At 37.9% G+C, this 16,607-nt stretch overlaps 1 protein-coding gene across 4 annotated transcripts in view; it reads left to right on the forward strand.

Moving 5' to 3' along the window:
* Positions 1–16,607, forward strand: part of LOC136883507 (fatty acid synthase) — an 830,097-nt gene that overhangs the window by 503,415 nt on the left and 310,075 nt on the right. For all 4 annotated transcript variants that reach the window (XM_068229677.1, XM_068229680.1, XM_068229678.1 and 1 more), the window contains one exon: positions 916–1,229. In XM_068229677.1, coding sequence (XP_068085778.1) covers positions 916–1,229 — 314 coding nt within the window. The remainder of the gene's footprint in view (positions 1–915; positions 1,230–16,607) is intronic.

Below are 16,607 nucleotides of genomic sequence, written 5' to 3' on the forward strand. Positions count from 1 at the left end.
TACCATATCCTCCAACCGTTAACTACAAGATTACACACAGCAACACATACTGCACATTGCGGCATAAAAAATACGAGATTTTTAAAACTCGAGCAAGAATCATGAAAAACACCGAAACAGGGATTAAGAATACACACGTAACAATTACAACCTATATTCAAACTTAAGATTTAAAATTAATTTTAGAAAAGTTAGCCGAGATAGATTATTTTCAACCCTTTCTCCTCCCATAACCACGCTCTGCTACCAATGTAACCGCAGTCGGGATAATTATGCCTACACATACTAATAATAATAATAATAATAATAATAATAATAATAAATAGAATAATAAAACTAATACTTAATATGAAAAATGAAATCGTAACATGACACAGAAGTGGTGGTTACACATCAAAACCTTGAAATGTGACGGAGAACTTCTAAATACGAAAATCAAATCATACGCTTGGAACTTAGAGGCCTAAAAATAAAAATGACTGTTTATATCAAGTGTAATGCAAAACAATCCAGAATATCTTGAAATGGTCAGGCTGTTTTTTTTTTTTTTTTTGCAATTACAGAAGATTTATTTTTACTACTGTATCCCAATCAGCTTTTTGCTGAGAGTAGTGGAGGAGAGCTTTGTAATCACAACTGAATGTCAATACTCCTTCCCTTCCCTGCAAAGTGTGTCTGCTCTCTTGTTTCACTGTGATGTATGCTTGCTACTGTACATACGCTGCCCGCATTTTATGTCACATCAGCCCGGCCATGCTGGGATAGCCTCAACAGGCACCCAGAAGAGCACCTCTGATGTAGAATATGCTTGCCAGAGTTACATTTACATGATGAGGAACACTAAAAATATTATTTTGTCTTTGAGTGTACATTGTAACTGATACTGCATTCATCATTTCCCTTTAATATTTTCAGTTATCCCTGTCTCAATCAACAAAATTCTTGGAGTTTACAAAGCTTCTGGAGTTGAGGTTCGTGGTGTAAGAGCAAGCCCCATACCTCGTCGGAAGCCACTGGGTGAGCCTGTGTTGGAGAGTCATCAGTTTGCGCCCTACAGCTCTTCTGATACACCATTGTACAGTTTGAGGGATGCCCTAACAATATTTGTACAAGTGTTGATAGAGAACACTGGAATAATGAGGCTGAACATTGCTGAGCACCCAGATGAAGAGTTAGATCTCCTGTCTCCTCTTTTACTTGACGTTGTTGGAAATTTGCCTCTAATGCAGGTAAGTACGTAAAATAGTGTAGAGGTGGTCTCTTCTTTTACTTGGCTATATGTGGACTTGCATGTATCAGACTCATCTGGTCTGAAGGGAGTACTCCCTCTACTTCTGTATCTGGACTGCTGGGATGTTGTTCTTCTTCCAGGAAGTTTCAGCTTTTCACCACCACGTTGCTCTTGGGTGTCCTTGACTTCTCTTTGGTTCTGCGATCCCATGAGCTTTCTAAACATGTTCATCTACTGCTCATGCCAGTATTGTTAATATAGTGGGGCTGTACAAAAGGGCAGACCTGATGATCATGTGTAGGGGAGGTGGTGGTGATTATTGTTTTAATTTTTCGCTGTAGCAGCCAATTTTTATCAACTATTAAATCTATTAACTGTGAGGACCTCACAGTCTGTCAAAACTGTAACCTTTACTACGGTGGTTACACAAAACAAGTACTAAACACAATAAAGGAGGGAAGAGCAACTACACACTATCAGAAAACACTACACACTCAGAGAAACATCAGCTGACCTATGCGGATCTCTGCCAACAACAACATAATACGTAAATATCAGTAGGACCAACTAGTGGACAATAAACCAGGAAACTGGAGGGAACTACGACCTACTGAGGGCATGGACATGGCTTTGGTTGCAGATTCCGAAATAATTCTCCGTGATCCTTAAATTTGAAAAATATTATTTACAAGTGAAATTTTACAAATACATTCCGAACAAAATCCACCAACTTGCAACTTACGAACTATAAGTTCTGTGATACACATAACTTAGAGGTTCTTTGATAATATCTATGTACAAGTTACAAACTTTCAAACCAACTATATATCTAGTTACAAATCCAGTAGTACAATGCAATTTAGTAGGTTAAAAGCAACGTATAAAGCAATTACAGTTTACAGTGAAGTCAACGTCCCCTCCTAAACTCTAGCGTACATCCATTGACACTGAACTACCAGAGGCAAACCCCAAGGTAAATATATTAAATTATAACCTACATATTTAGTGAAATAAGAAATGGGAATGCCTTGAAAACAAACAGGGAAACCCAGCAGAAAAGCTAAGGCGTCGTAAATAATTAATTTGGCGAATCTAGGTTAGGCTAGGGCAGATTCCTATATGAAATAGCAATCGAACATTATGGAAATATTAACCGGAACGGAAATCAGGAGTGCTTACCCGAAGGTGCGCCATCCCGGAAGCGAGGCGTCGTACACGATGCAAAACTTCAGACAGACCAACACAGATTAAGGCAGATCAGGCCAAGACAAGACCGAATTCTCACGAACGCTGCCTCGCTCTCTATATATAGGAAAACCCCTGGCCTTGGAGTAGCCAATCAGAATGCATGAGTCCGCCCATCCCCTCCTAGGTTCACCAATCACAATTCCTACTCCCGTCGCGAACTTTAACTTTCTCGAATACACACGTTCGCGAATCTTCCATTTCCAGAATAGTTAGAAAATTCCTTCTAGAACACATAACCCACAAAAGGCAACACACCCTGTTCAACAATTTTCTAGATACTTCCAGTAAGCACAGAATTGAAATCTACTATTTACAAATACATATGTTACAAATATTACACAGTACAGGTTAGGTCATTACAAATAAAACATTATATCATACTTTACAAATAAAGTCTTCAAAAAAACACTTTCCACTTCCACTATATGTTCACCTGTGACAAAAACTAACTGAGTATAAAATAAATTTAGAAGGTACCTAAAAAGAAAATATTTACTTAATAACAGAGTAGTCTATATGTGAAAAAAAAAACTCTTCTTCTTCTTCTCCTTCTGCTGTGTCACTTAGGACCACGCGGAATCAACATTTGTTGAACTTTCCTCTTGCTCAATAGTTCTTCATTTTCATCGATTGTTGTTATTTCTGTTCCTCTGACCAAGTCAGAGTCCTGGGCATGACATTAAACTGCGTCTACCAAGTGACCACTGGTATAAGTGATCCCCCTCTACCAAGTGCCAATGGCCTCCCCGGAGGGCGGACGAGCAAGTAGAGGTCCAGGGCACCCTCTTGTCCTTGGGGTGGGAAACTGCCCCTAAAGGCAGGAGAGCCACTGGATGGCAAGGGGAAACCACCTGATTATCATTCCATGAGCGCATTATGCAGAGTCAAGAAATGAATATTGGTATGCTGCGCGACCCGAGTAGCGATCGGCATCAGTTTGGGTCTTGGCCGAGCGATGTGAAATGTGCGATCGGACGTGCAGAGGTGAACGATCAGGCCTCGCACGGTAAATCTGCTACTGATCGACCAAATGCAGACCAACTTCGTAAAGGTAAAGCAATAGCTACATGGAATGTGAGAGGGTTACTTCAGATGGGAAAACTTCGCATTGTAGAAAGAGAACTAAAAAAAACATGAAATAGTCATTTGTGGACTGTCAGAAACTCACTAGAAAGGATATGAGCACTTTGAAACAGATGACCATATAATATACTGTACCCGCTCAAAGCCTGAGTCCCAACCAGCATTTATCTCAGGGAGTGTTACGGTCCGAATCCATCGCAACTAATACTCAATAAAAAAAATATTTTGAGATATAAGATCTCAAACTAAATGTAAGGGCGCCATCCAATCAGTACTACAGGGTTGAACAGGACACTCTAATCTTTATCTTTAAGGCTCATCATAAAACACACAAATTATATATATTCAGATCAAAGGGAAATTATGAAGGCTCCATCCTAGGAATGGGGACGGATATTTAAACGGTCACCAAGGGTTTACTATTCTACAAGAACAAGAACCTGGAACTGTTTCCTTGCAAATGCCAAAGGAGCATTTTATTTAAGTAAACAAATTAAATTTTACACACAATCAAAATCTGTTGACCCTTGATTTGCCGGTAATTTGGCAAATTATTCCTGAAAAATGATTACATAATATTTATCACTTTTGACCACCCTTCCATTTGGGTGGTAGAACCGTTGATATCTGAAGGTATCAGATTTACCTTCGTTAACACCATGACCATATTTGATCATGGACCAATTACCTGTTGGCTAAGTAGGCGCGATCACATGGACCATGTTATCGCCTCCACTTTGATTGAGATGAGACCAACCCGGGAAACTACAAGCTCTCCCCGGGTTCCTAACCAAGATATGCTAATCGTTAATTGAAGGAATACGACAAAGGGACCCTAACCTAATGGTCCAGATGTAGGGATTTGCCTTCATTGTACACATATTAACTTAACTTATTATTTACAACCAATTGACATTATTACGTTCATTCGCCAGCTGACTTCCCTAGTATCATCCATCATCAGCATCCGAAATAATAAGAAAAATTAAAAAAATTAAAAAATATTTTATTAAATATTATTATTATTATTATTATTATTATTATTATTATTATTATTATTATTATTATTATTATTATTATTATTATTATTATTATTATTATTATTATTATTATTATTTGTGGAGATCATGATTACCGTAACCCGTAATCATCCTCGGAATAATATTTCAACCTTTCGCGATTTTTAATTTCATCTGAAATAAATAAAAGTAGCTTCTTTGATTATTCTTCTTCTCCTTCTTCAAATATTCTCATTATTATTATTATTATTATTAGTAGTAGTTAAAAATCTCAAATTTTTCATTTCAACTCTCAACATCATTATTATGTCCAAAGTATAAAAAAGTAAATTCTTCTTTAAAAAAAGTAGTTTTTTTTTAAATATTTATCATTATTATTAATTTTTAAAAAAATAATTTCGCCTGTTACATGATAGTCCACTCTTAATATGTTTAACGCATAACCCCTTTTACAATTTCGATTTATTTTGGCACTAATCAATCCAGATATGCTTTACTTGGAATATTATTATTATTATTAATAGTATTATTATTCTTTCGAGAATCTTTATTTTTATTCCCCATCTTTATAATTTAGTCACATACGTTCTCTCCCAAACAGAAATCACCAAGATCGGAATTCACATCAGTCGGGACATAATAGTGTTCGAACCCGCAACCTTATTTTCGTACTGTCGTTAATTCATGGAGACCATATGCTCCTAAGACAATTCTCAAATCCCCTAACACCTCGCAGTTGGGCAAATACCTCCAATCTCTGCAAGTGTTAAATTATTCCTTCCTTTTCCATTTTGAAGTCCATTTATCCATTGGAACTTTTCAAAACATTTTCACTAATTAACCCTCGGTGTGTGGACTCTATTCTGCCACTCAATACACCGGTATATAAATACAACCTCTATGTGGGCCTTAAGATCCATCTATTTCTTCATCAACATCAGTACAATTCACTTTCATTTCGGGCCGGATTTCTGTCCCACAAAACTCCAAATCTCAACTTTTGGCTCAAATCACTCTGGGCTTCAAACATAGCGTGACCATATTATCAAAATGCCTATCTCGTTTCTACCAAAATTATTTATGATTATTATGGAGTCCAAAAACGTTAAATCAACAATTAGTGTTAAAATCGGATTCAATGCCCAAATTAATTATTCACGGCACATGTGATCTCCACATTTAAATTACTTTAATTTGCAATCATTCTATCCAACTAGGCCCGTGCCTTTATTCTCAAAGATTATTATTAAACACGCCTTTACACATTACCAAATTTTAATGTACTACTTCGACACTTGTACAGATTATTATTATTTTGTCCACTGGCGAACTTCGCGATATTTACAAACAAATCAATGGACTTCATTCCGTCCCACAACAATTTAAATCACTTGGCAATCCTACCTCTGGATTATCTTAACAACATGCCTTAATATCTATAAAAGTTCCAATAACAGAAAAACACTTTGGAAGCACTTCTAAATGAATATTAACATTATCTTTACGTGAAACGTGCTCCATACCATATCAAACAACTCAAGCACTTGAATGAACAACTCAACCCTACTATACTCTATTTAATAATCAAAATTATGATGAGTGCTCAATCTAATCATGTACATATTAATTTGTCCCTTTGTCTATCTATCTTTGAATTTATACGAGCCGGAACGGCTCGTTTCACAATCAAGTTACCATGATAATATAATATGATTTCCTCCCCCTAACGATAGCAATCTACAAATATGTTAAACGGTTACTCATCTCTGCCATTGTAGTCTGCTAAAAACGGACGAGAAGCCATAGCCCCTCCGGTTTTTAGCAATGCATTCCACTGGTATTCATGCCATCTTGAAGAATTAATCCTTGACCCTTTTCAACTTTACACATTTTGAATAAAAACAAATAAATTAACTGTTGCACTTTGGAATAATTTCCACCCTAAATTCTACTCACAAATTTTACACTCTCGGCCTTGTATCTAGCCCACTTAATGTAGATATACATTCTTCATTCCTTTTCCGGACACTAGGAACATGGGATGCCTCGGGATTCCCTTTACAACGGCCCGTGCGCGCACTTGAATTTCCCATCTCACGTTCGTGTAGCTGACCAGGTATCAGTTTAGAATCGACTGTTTACTAGGTGACATAAACACTCATGACCGTTCTCACGTAACGCACTTCCTAATCTGTTGGTAGAATCTCACACTCCATAAGTTATGCTTTACTGACTCCTGTCTATTTGAAACACTTCATACTAGTATACTGCTCAAGACTGTAATATGAGCTACATCACGTCATGAATCACTGTACTATGTAACAATATAATACTTCGAACCCTACTCCACGAGTAAGTACACACTCGCACCCCTGGCGTAATCACGGCTCGTACAAAATATCAGAAGTTGTCACGCACCCCAGGCGTGGTATCCGCTCGAACGCTTTGTCAAAAGTAGTTACGCACCACTGGCGTGGTGACCGCCCGAACACTTTGTCAGAAGTAGTTGTCAGTCCTTGTCCACGACCTCATATTTATACTTGTATCCCCTCTCTTCCGAGTTCACCGGAGTTCATCTTGGGACGCGCAGTCCCGATATCTTCATACGACATTTTGCGGTTTGGCCCGTGGCTTTAATATATGATCCAATGATGTAATTATGTTCTCTATTATCGTTCGCTGGTAATGGATATATTCGCGAATTTAGCTGCCGTATCCCGGCTCGGGATTTTGCGCTCTTTTGTGGCTTCCTTTGCCTTCAGCCAATCAACGAATAGCGTCCATGAATTCTCAGAATTACACCATGCAATCTCCCGCAATTATTAACTTTTTATAAGTTTTATGATATAGTAAGGCTCCTAAATTCCACTTTATTCTGAATTGATAATTCACTTCCTTCTATCAGTTTAATCCACGGAGTTAGCCTCGCTAGTGCTTCTTACAATACGAAGTTGTCGCCTTGCTTTGGTCAAGTGAATTTTTCCATTGGTCCACCTAAACCACCTGACCGGGAGGGCTCATATTTTTTTCTTCCAGTGCCAACCCCGCGTTCAACTCCCGCTAGTTACATGGAGATACCCGGCCATCATTTCTCAGAAATTTGCACCTGGCTCTCTGCGCTCTTTCCACTACCTAGACTGCCCGGGGCTATGAAAACCTTCCGCAACTAGTCAACAACTCGTGCCTCTCTCTTTCCCCCTCGTCACAATTTCTGAGAATTCTAATTCTGCCGTTCATTGTGTTGGTTAATCTCAGTGGAGACAATATTCTGTGCATGTTTCACCATACCATCTCGGCCTGGCCTGTTCTTACTGTATGTACAGTACGATCTTCTTGCTTCTGAAAATGAAATATATATTCCTCCATAATTCATCATAATTATAATTGCATGACGCTTATCACACCCCCACCAGGGCGCAATACATCGCCGGGGCAAATGATACAGGTCAGAATGGCGTTGCGTTTCTTGTTGATAAGCGGATATCCCAATATGTTGAGGAATACAGACCTATCAATGGAAGAATACTAACCCTTACTCTCAACACCAAACCATATAAACTACACCTGATCCAGGTATATCTACCCACCATCGCTGCAGACGACCAAGAAATCGAAGATTTCTATGCAGACATGGAAAATACAATAGCATCTCTTAAACCAAAAGGTATTACCATCATATTGGGAGACTTCAATGCAAAAGTAGGAACCACCTCGATGGACAACCACTTGCAAGAAACTGTAGGACAGTATGGCCTGGGTACACGTAATGAGCGAGGCAATCAGTTGATACAGTTTGCAACCGAAAACAATCTTTCCATTATGAATGCCATGTTTGAACACCACAAACGCCATCTCTTTACGTGGACCTCTCCAAATGGGCATGTCAAGAACCAAATTGATTACATCCTTGTCGATAAAAGATGGAGAACCTCCTTCCGTAATGTGAAAACAAAACCTAGTGCCGAATGCAGATTGAATCATCGTTTACTCTGGGCCTACCTTAGAATCAAACTGAGCAAACCAGTTGTCAAAATAAACTCGAAAAAGTTAGCGACCCCTGAGCCAGTTGCTTTCCAAGAAACACTACGGAGCACTGGGCCACCTGACCTAGAGGGAAATTGTGACATGGCTTGGAAGAGAATTGAAGAATGGATCACAGACGCAGCGAGCAAGGTCCCAAAGATGAACACCATAGTGAAGCGACAACACTGGATGACTGATGAAACTTTGGCACTAGTTGAAATGAGACTTAACATCCGGCTCACAGTTACAAATCCAGAACAACAAGGACGACTAATGAAAAAACTGAACAGTGATATCAAACATGCTTGTAGAAGAGACAAGAATGAACACATTAAGAAACTGTGTGCAGAACTAGAGGCGCATGCGACCAGAAATCACAGCACAGAACTCTGGGAGCAATCTCGGTCCATGAATTTTCCTGAGGATACGTCTTTCGGCTTTCTCTAGATCATCCATGGTGCCTTCTTTGTTTTTCCGCAGGTGCCAAGTACTTTTGATTATCATCTGCTTCCCACTTGCAAAGTCAGTAAGTCTCAAACCATTATCATTACTGACTTTGTGCAAGCTTTCTTTCCCTACTATGTGTTTATACACCTCTTCTCTTCCAATCTTTGCATTTAGATCTCCAAGGATCATTTTCATGTCATGTCTGTGAACTTTGTTCATTTCATCCTCCAATTTGGTGTATAATGCATCTTTTTCCTCCTCTTCTGCCTCTTCTGTAGGGGCATACACACAAACATTGTAACATTGAAGAACTTTGCTCGAAGTCTCAAAGAGCACATCCTATTGTTGATTGCAGTAAAGTTGATCACACTTTGCTTTACAGACTTTTGTATGAGGAATCTGGTGCCTTTACTGCCTTCTTCTCCTCCACTGTACATCAGGATATGTAGACGAGACATTATCATCCCTTGCCCCTTCCATCTTAGCTCCTGCAATGCTGCTATTTTCACTCCATACTTATCCATTTCATTCCTTAATTCCTTCAACTTGCCAGGTCTCTTTAATGTCCTTATATTCCACATTGCTACTATGATATAATTTTTCCTTCTCTTAAGTCATTTTTCTCGTTGGGTCATCACCAAGTTATCCGCTTTTCCTGTAGTATATCTTAAGGTATCCGTAACATTTGTCTTTTTACGAGGTAGGGGAGTTAACCCTACGCCCAACCCCCAACCTGGAGGACCAGGATATCACTCTTAGTCTGGATCATCACTTGAGACCTGTCTGGCTTGGGTGGCCCTACCAGGAGCATGTGCTCCTGTTGGCATAGCTCTAATGATCATTTGAACACGCAAGCCTCCAAACACCCGGCAAAATGTACTTTGCCTTCGTCAAGGTGAGGATACCTTCGGGAGGCTTAAGTTCCTTTACTCTTGCAATTTTATTCATATCAGTGGTAAGTTCAGGTGGAGAGAGCAGTTTTGATATTTGTCATAAATATAAAGATACCATCAATTAAATACAAAATATTGTATACCGGTAATTTTTAATTTAAAAAAAAAAATGTTTCTTTTCCGCTACTGCTCATAGTGTATAGTTAACATAGTGGCAGTTAATATATGTTTATACATCTCTTGGAGATGTTCTAAGAATATTGTTGAAGTCAAATGTGCAATTATTAGGTCTGGTCTTTGACCAGCAGACCCCACAGCGATGAACATGTGGAATAACATTGGTAATAACAGTGAAGAAATATATCAGCTTTTACTGGCAGCTTCAGATTTAGAATTTTCCATAAATGTGAGCAGTGGAAGTGTAGAAGAGAGTGATAATGTGTCATGTGATTGTTCAGTAGAAAATAATAGCAATGATGCTCTTTGTTAGGTCAACAACAAAGTTTTATTGAGCCAAGGACCATACAGGGTCCCTAAACCCAGACCGTCCAGTGGCGTTTTTACTCTCCCAGACCTAAGCCACTGTACAGGAGGCGCATACATAGTTCTTGACCTTGTAAGGAGTGTGCATGTGTTTGACCTAGCATCGATAGCCATTCTGAATCTCAGCTGTTAACATGGTGAGACAGTTATTATTGCAACACTGTATTTTCATATGTAAATGTTATTTTAAGTACAAGTCAGCTCAATGGGTATGCGATGCATTTGTTCAGAAATTTTCTGATGAACTGCATGAGCACAGATTCACATAATTGTAAATAAATTTGAAACTACTGGCTCAGTGCTCGATAAAAAAATATGCGCGCATACCAGCAGTTTTAACAGAGGAAAAGTTAGATGACATTGGTGCGATTCTTGAATGGTCCGTATTGATACAGTTAAAACTAAGAAACAATATTAGGTTTTTTAGGTTTTGGTCCACCCAATCAATACACATCACTTCATAAGTGAACTATTTAACCCTCTCGTGCGCACAAGCCTCATATGAGGTCCCAAAATTATGTTTCGTTTAGTGCGCCGTTTATTTAATATTGTTATAAATTTGTGGAAAATTATGACTCTGTTCTTCACTTTAGACCTCATGTGAGGTGTGATATTAGTTACAACTATATCTATGAGATGACAGCACTTCCTTGCAGCTGCGAAAGTGTAGGCAGTTGTGGCGCTCTTGTTATTTGTGTGTTTCATATGGAGACTAAATTATTGAAATTGATACGTCCTTTACAAATATATGCAACTGATAAGTAAAAATGTTTTATGTAGCAGAAAAGCATGCTCTTTCCAATGGTATTAGTATTTTTATTGTACATGCAATTTATTACAATTATTTTGTGTAATAATATAGGGGCCTCATATGAGGTCTAAATGTACGAGAGGTTATGGTTCACAGTAATAACCTCAATTAGAACTACACCATTGTAGTGTTTTGGTGGAATTTTTGATGCAAACCAAGACAGACTGCTGATCTTTCATGGCACATTTGTCATATATTCTCATTTCTATGCATTTAGAACAAAGTGGATGAAGAACCAGAGCCGTCTGTAGAAAATGTAGTCTTCACAACGAATGTCACAATATACTCTGCACCCTGTCAGTAATACCTGACAATATGACATACAATTGCTTTTGCGAGATACTGAAGTATTTGCACTTCATTGACAATCAGAAGATTCCAGTAGACATCAATGATCGGCTTATACGTTTACGTCCTATGATTGACCATTTCAGGCACATCTTTAGATGTTCTTCCCAGCCAGAAGAATTTTCATCAGTTGATGAGATAGTCCCTTTCAAAGGCCGATTAAATCTGAAACAATGTATGAAGAGTAAACCATAAAAATGGGCTTCAAAATTTGGGTCTTAATCAGTTTCTCAAGATACATCCATAATTTTGAGATCTATCAAGGAAAAGTGCAAAATGGTGAAGGTCATTCTGAATTTGGAGCAGTTGATGATGATGTTTTTAGGCTGCGTGAACATGTGAAGTTCAAAAGCCATAAGCTTTTGATAACCTGTTTACGCCGATTAATCTTCTCTAGAAACTTCTTGAAGATGGCATTTATGCTTCCAGGACTATCAGAGCTAACAGGCTTTGTGGTGCTGACCTCAAGCTGCGGTCTAGGAAAACCATGAAGAAGGAACCGAGAGGGTTGTACTCTGTTACGTCGCAGTCCAACATCACAATAACCTGCTGGCATGATAATTCATTTTTATACGTATCATCTACATTTGCTGGAGCAGAACCTGTAGGTGTTGCTAAGAGATGGTGTCGAAAACTGCGCGCAGTCATTGAAATTCCACGACCATATTCCATCAGCATTTACAATTACCACACGGGAGGCATACATCTAATGGACTCGCTCGTAGGTCTTTACTGGGACACCATAAGGCACAAAAGGGAGTACATTACTTCAGAGTACTCCATTATCTACTAAACTGTTGGATCCTCTGGAGAATGAATCCGGATTGTGACAAACTGGATCTGTTAGAATTCAAGTCCTCAGTAACTACTTCTCTCATTTACATGGGAAGCAATCATCAACCCAAGAAAGGAAGACCCACGAGACGCATGAAATTCTAGGTGTAAGGCTCATTTCTAAAGATAATAGGCAACTTGATATATTTGGAGTGTACAGATCGGGAAAGGGTAGCACTGATGCGGATTCGGAATTATTTGATAGGATAGTCAGCTATGTGGGAAACGACGTGGAAAGAAATGTGATTGTAGCGGGAGATCTGAATTTACCAGATGTAAATTGGGAAGGAAATGCGAACGACAGGAAGCATGACCAACAAATGGCAAATAAGTTAATATGGGAAGGACAGCTGATTCAGAAAGTGATGGAACCAACCAGAGGGAAAAATATCCTGGATGTGGTGCTGATAAAACCAGATGAGCTCTATAGGGAAACTGAAGTAATAGATGGTATTAGTGATCATGAAGCTGTTTTTGTGGTAGTTAAAAATAAATGCGATAGAAAGGAAGGTCTTAAAAGTAGGACTATGAAGCAGTAAAAAATGGCTGATAAAGCAGGCATGAGACAGTTTCTAAAAAGTAACTATGATTGGTGGAAATTGGTAAATAAAAATGTAAACAGACTCTGGGATGGGTTTAAAGAAATTGTTGAGGAATGCGAAAACAGGTTTGTTCCTTTAAGGGTGACAAGGAATGGTAAAGACCCACCTTATTATAATAGAGAAATAAAGAGACTAAGAAGGAGGTGCAGACTGGAAAGAAACAGAGTTAGAAATGGCTGTGGAAGTAAGGAGAAATTGAAGGAACTTACTAGAAAATTGAATCTAGCAAAGAAGGCAGCTAAGGATAACATGATGGCAAGCATAATTGGCAGTCATACAAATTTTAGTGAAAAATGGAAGGGTATGTATAGGTATTTTAAGGCAGAAACAGGTTCCAAGAAGGACATTCCAGGAATAATTAATGAACAAGGGAAGTGTGTATGTGAGGATCTTCAAAAGGCAGAAGTATTTAGTCAGCAGTATGTGAAGATTGTTGGTTACAAGTATAATGTCCAGGTAGAGGAGGAGACTAAGGCCAAAGAAGTAATAAAATTTACATATGATAACAATGACATTTACAATAAGATACAAAAGTTGAAAACTAGAAAAGCGGCTGGAATTGATCAGATTTCTGGGGATATACTAAAGACGGGCTGGGATATAGTACCATATCTGAAGTACTTATTTGATTATTGTTTGGTCGGAGGAGCTATACCAGAGAGTTGCTATAGTAGCCCCTGTGTATAAAGGAAAGGGTGATAGACATAAAGCTGAAAATTACAGGCCAGTAAGTTTGACATGCATTGTATGTAAGCTTTGGGAAGGCATTCTTTCTGATTATATTAGACATGTTTGTGAAATTAATAACTTGTTCGATAGAAGGCAATTCTGTTTTAGGAAAGGTTATTCCACTGAAGCTCAACTTGTAGGATTCCAGCAAGATATAGCAGATATCTTGGATTCTGGAGGTCAAATGGACTGTATCACGATTGACCTGTCTAAAGCATTTGATAGGGTAGATCATGGGCGACTACTGGCAAAAATGAGTGCAATTGGACTAGACAAAAGAGTGACTGAATGGGTTGCTATATTTCTAGAAAATAGATCTCTGAGAGTTAGAGTAGGTGAAGCTTTGTCTGACCCTGTAATAGTTGAGAGGGGAGTTCCTCAGGGCAGTGTTATCGGACCTTTATGTTTTCTTATATATATAAATGATATGAGTAAAGGAGTCTAATCAGAGGTAAGGCTTTTTGCGGATGATGTTATTCTCTATAGAGTGATAAATAAGTTACAAGATTGTGAGCAACTGCAATGTGACCTCGAAAATGTTGTGAGATGGACAGCAGGCAATGGTATGTTGATAAACGGTGTTAAAAGTCAGGTTGTGAGTTTCACAAATAGGAAAAGACCTCTCAGTTTTAATTACTACGTTGATGGGGTGAAAGTTCCTTTTGGGGATCATTGTAAGTATCTAGGTGTTAATATAAGGAAAGATCTTCATTGGGGTAATCACATAAATGGGATTGTAAATAAAGGGTACCGATCTCTGCACATGGTTACGAGGGTGTTTAGGGGTTGTAGTAAGGATGTAAAGGAGAGTGCATATAAGTCTCTGGTAAGACCCCAACTAGAGTATGGTTCCAGTGTATGGGACCCTCACCAGGATTACCTGATTCAAGAACTGGAAAAAATCCAAAGAAAAGCAGCTTGATTTGTTCTGAGTGATTTCCGACAAAAGAGTAGCATTACAAAAATGTTGCAATGTTTGGGTTGGGAAGAACTGAGAGAAAGAAGAAGAGCTGCTCGACTAAGTGGTATGTACCGAGCTGTCAGCGGAGTGATGGCGTGAAATGACATTAGTAGACGAATAAGTTTAAATGGCGTTCATAAAAGTAGGAAAGATCACAATATGAAGATAAAGTTGGAATTCAAGAGGACAAACTGGGGCAAATATTCATTTATAGGAAGGGGAGTTAGGGATTGGTATAACTTACCAAGGGAGATGTTCAATAAATTTCCAATTTCTTTGAAATCATTTAGGAAAAGGCTAGGAAAGCAACAGATAGGGAATCTGCCACCTGGGCGACTGCCCTAAATGCAGATCAGTATTGATTGATTGATAAAAGCAACGAAAAAATGGTTGAAAGTGAAGGCTACCGTTTAGCTAAGAACTGATAGAAGTGCCACCTTCAAGGTTGTTCAAGGAAAACCAGGTATGTCTGCCTTCGGTGCCAATATGCCCTTTGTCCACAGCGTTTTGAGGAATTCCATAGCACGAAATAACAACAACAGCCACTCCTTAACGCAAAATTTAGTTTGGTAAAACGTGCGTGTAAAACTGACATCCAGCGCACAGTATCTCCCAAGAAAATAATTCCTCAGTTCAGTTGCGTTGTGATGTGTGTGTGGACTCCCTTCATGCACATAGGCCTCATATGAGATCCGTGGAATTTTCAAAGAAAATGAACGATTTTTTCTTTTTCTTTAACGTGATTGTATTTTGTAACCTTGCAATGAATAAAAAATCAAGAAAATATGTTTTCTTTCGCTTCAAACTGAAAATGTGTGCACGAGAGGGTTAATTAAAAACGTTAAATATATTTAGGGGCATGTTTCGTCTCTATTTCAGACTTCAGCAGTCATAAAACCACATGGTAGATTACAAAACTCAAAATTCAGAAATTGAAAAAAATTTAAAAATGGAAGAACCCAATGCCTTTTTAAGGACATTTTTGAGAAACACAAATACGTTATTTACACAAATTGATCTCACTTCTTGCTAAAACTTCTGTTGTCATCAATGTTAAAAAATGAAATATAACTTGATATATGACAAGCCTGCCATAACATCTCGTTCAGAATCAATGTCCATTGTTGCAGTTCATATTTGAAATGGAAGTTCCTTTTGATCTGTTGAGAAAACATTGGAGAACAAATATACACATATTTAATGAGGTATTTTAACAAAGCATGACAACGTATTTAACAACTTCACCATCCTACAAATACTGCTGTGACGTTATGGTTACATTTTGAATCTTTATTTTAGCTTTTTTTTTTTATAGAACCAAATTGTTTAAATAGTCAACATACTGGAATTCATTGTTTTGTAAAATGTTTTGGAATTAATCTCTGTACTATGTGGCGAGACAGAGAACTACAACTATGGGAAGTATAATTTTAAAGTTTATTTAACGTGTCTGAAGGATTTCATTTTTTGGAACTCTGGACTTTACTGAAATTATTTTATGTAACAGCAAGAAATATTAATTTAAATATGTGTGTAATAATTTTTCTTTTAGGCAATAGGGAAGATATATTGAACAGTATGAACATTGCAAGATGCAAACAGTGATTTTTTTTGTATGTAAATTTTGTGTAATTGATAATTTAAATTAATGTCAGCAAGCATTTAAAAAGACACTTGGGATGTTTTAACTTGAAGAATTTCTTGACAAAATATTTGAAAATTATTTTTTGTAATTATATATGTAATAATAATAGAGGAAAATTCGCACAATGTGCATAAGTGGTACAGTCAGTATATGGTTAGTTGACTCTAGCACAGAACGAAGTCAGTGATTT

Source organism: Anabrus simplex, chromosome 11 (genome assembly GCF_040414725.1).
Source record: "Anabrus simplex isolate iqAnaSimp1 chromosome 11, ASM4041472v1, whole genome shotgun sequence".
In the NCBI taxonomy this organism is placed as follows: Eukaryota; Metazoa; Arthropoda; class Insecta; order Orthoptera; family Tettigoniidae; genus Anabrus; species Anabrus simplex.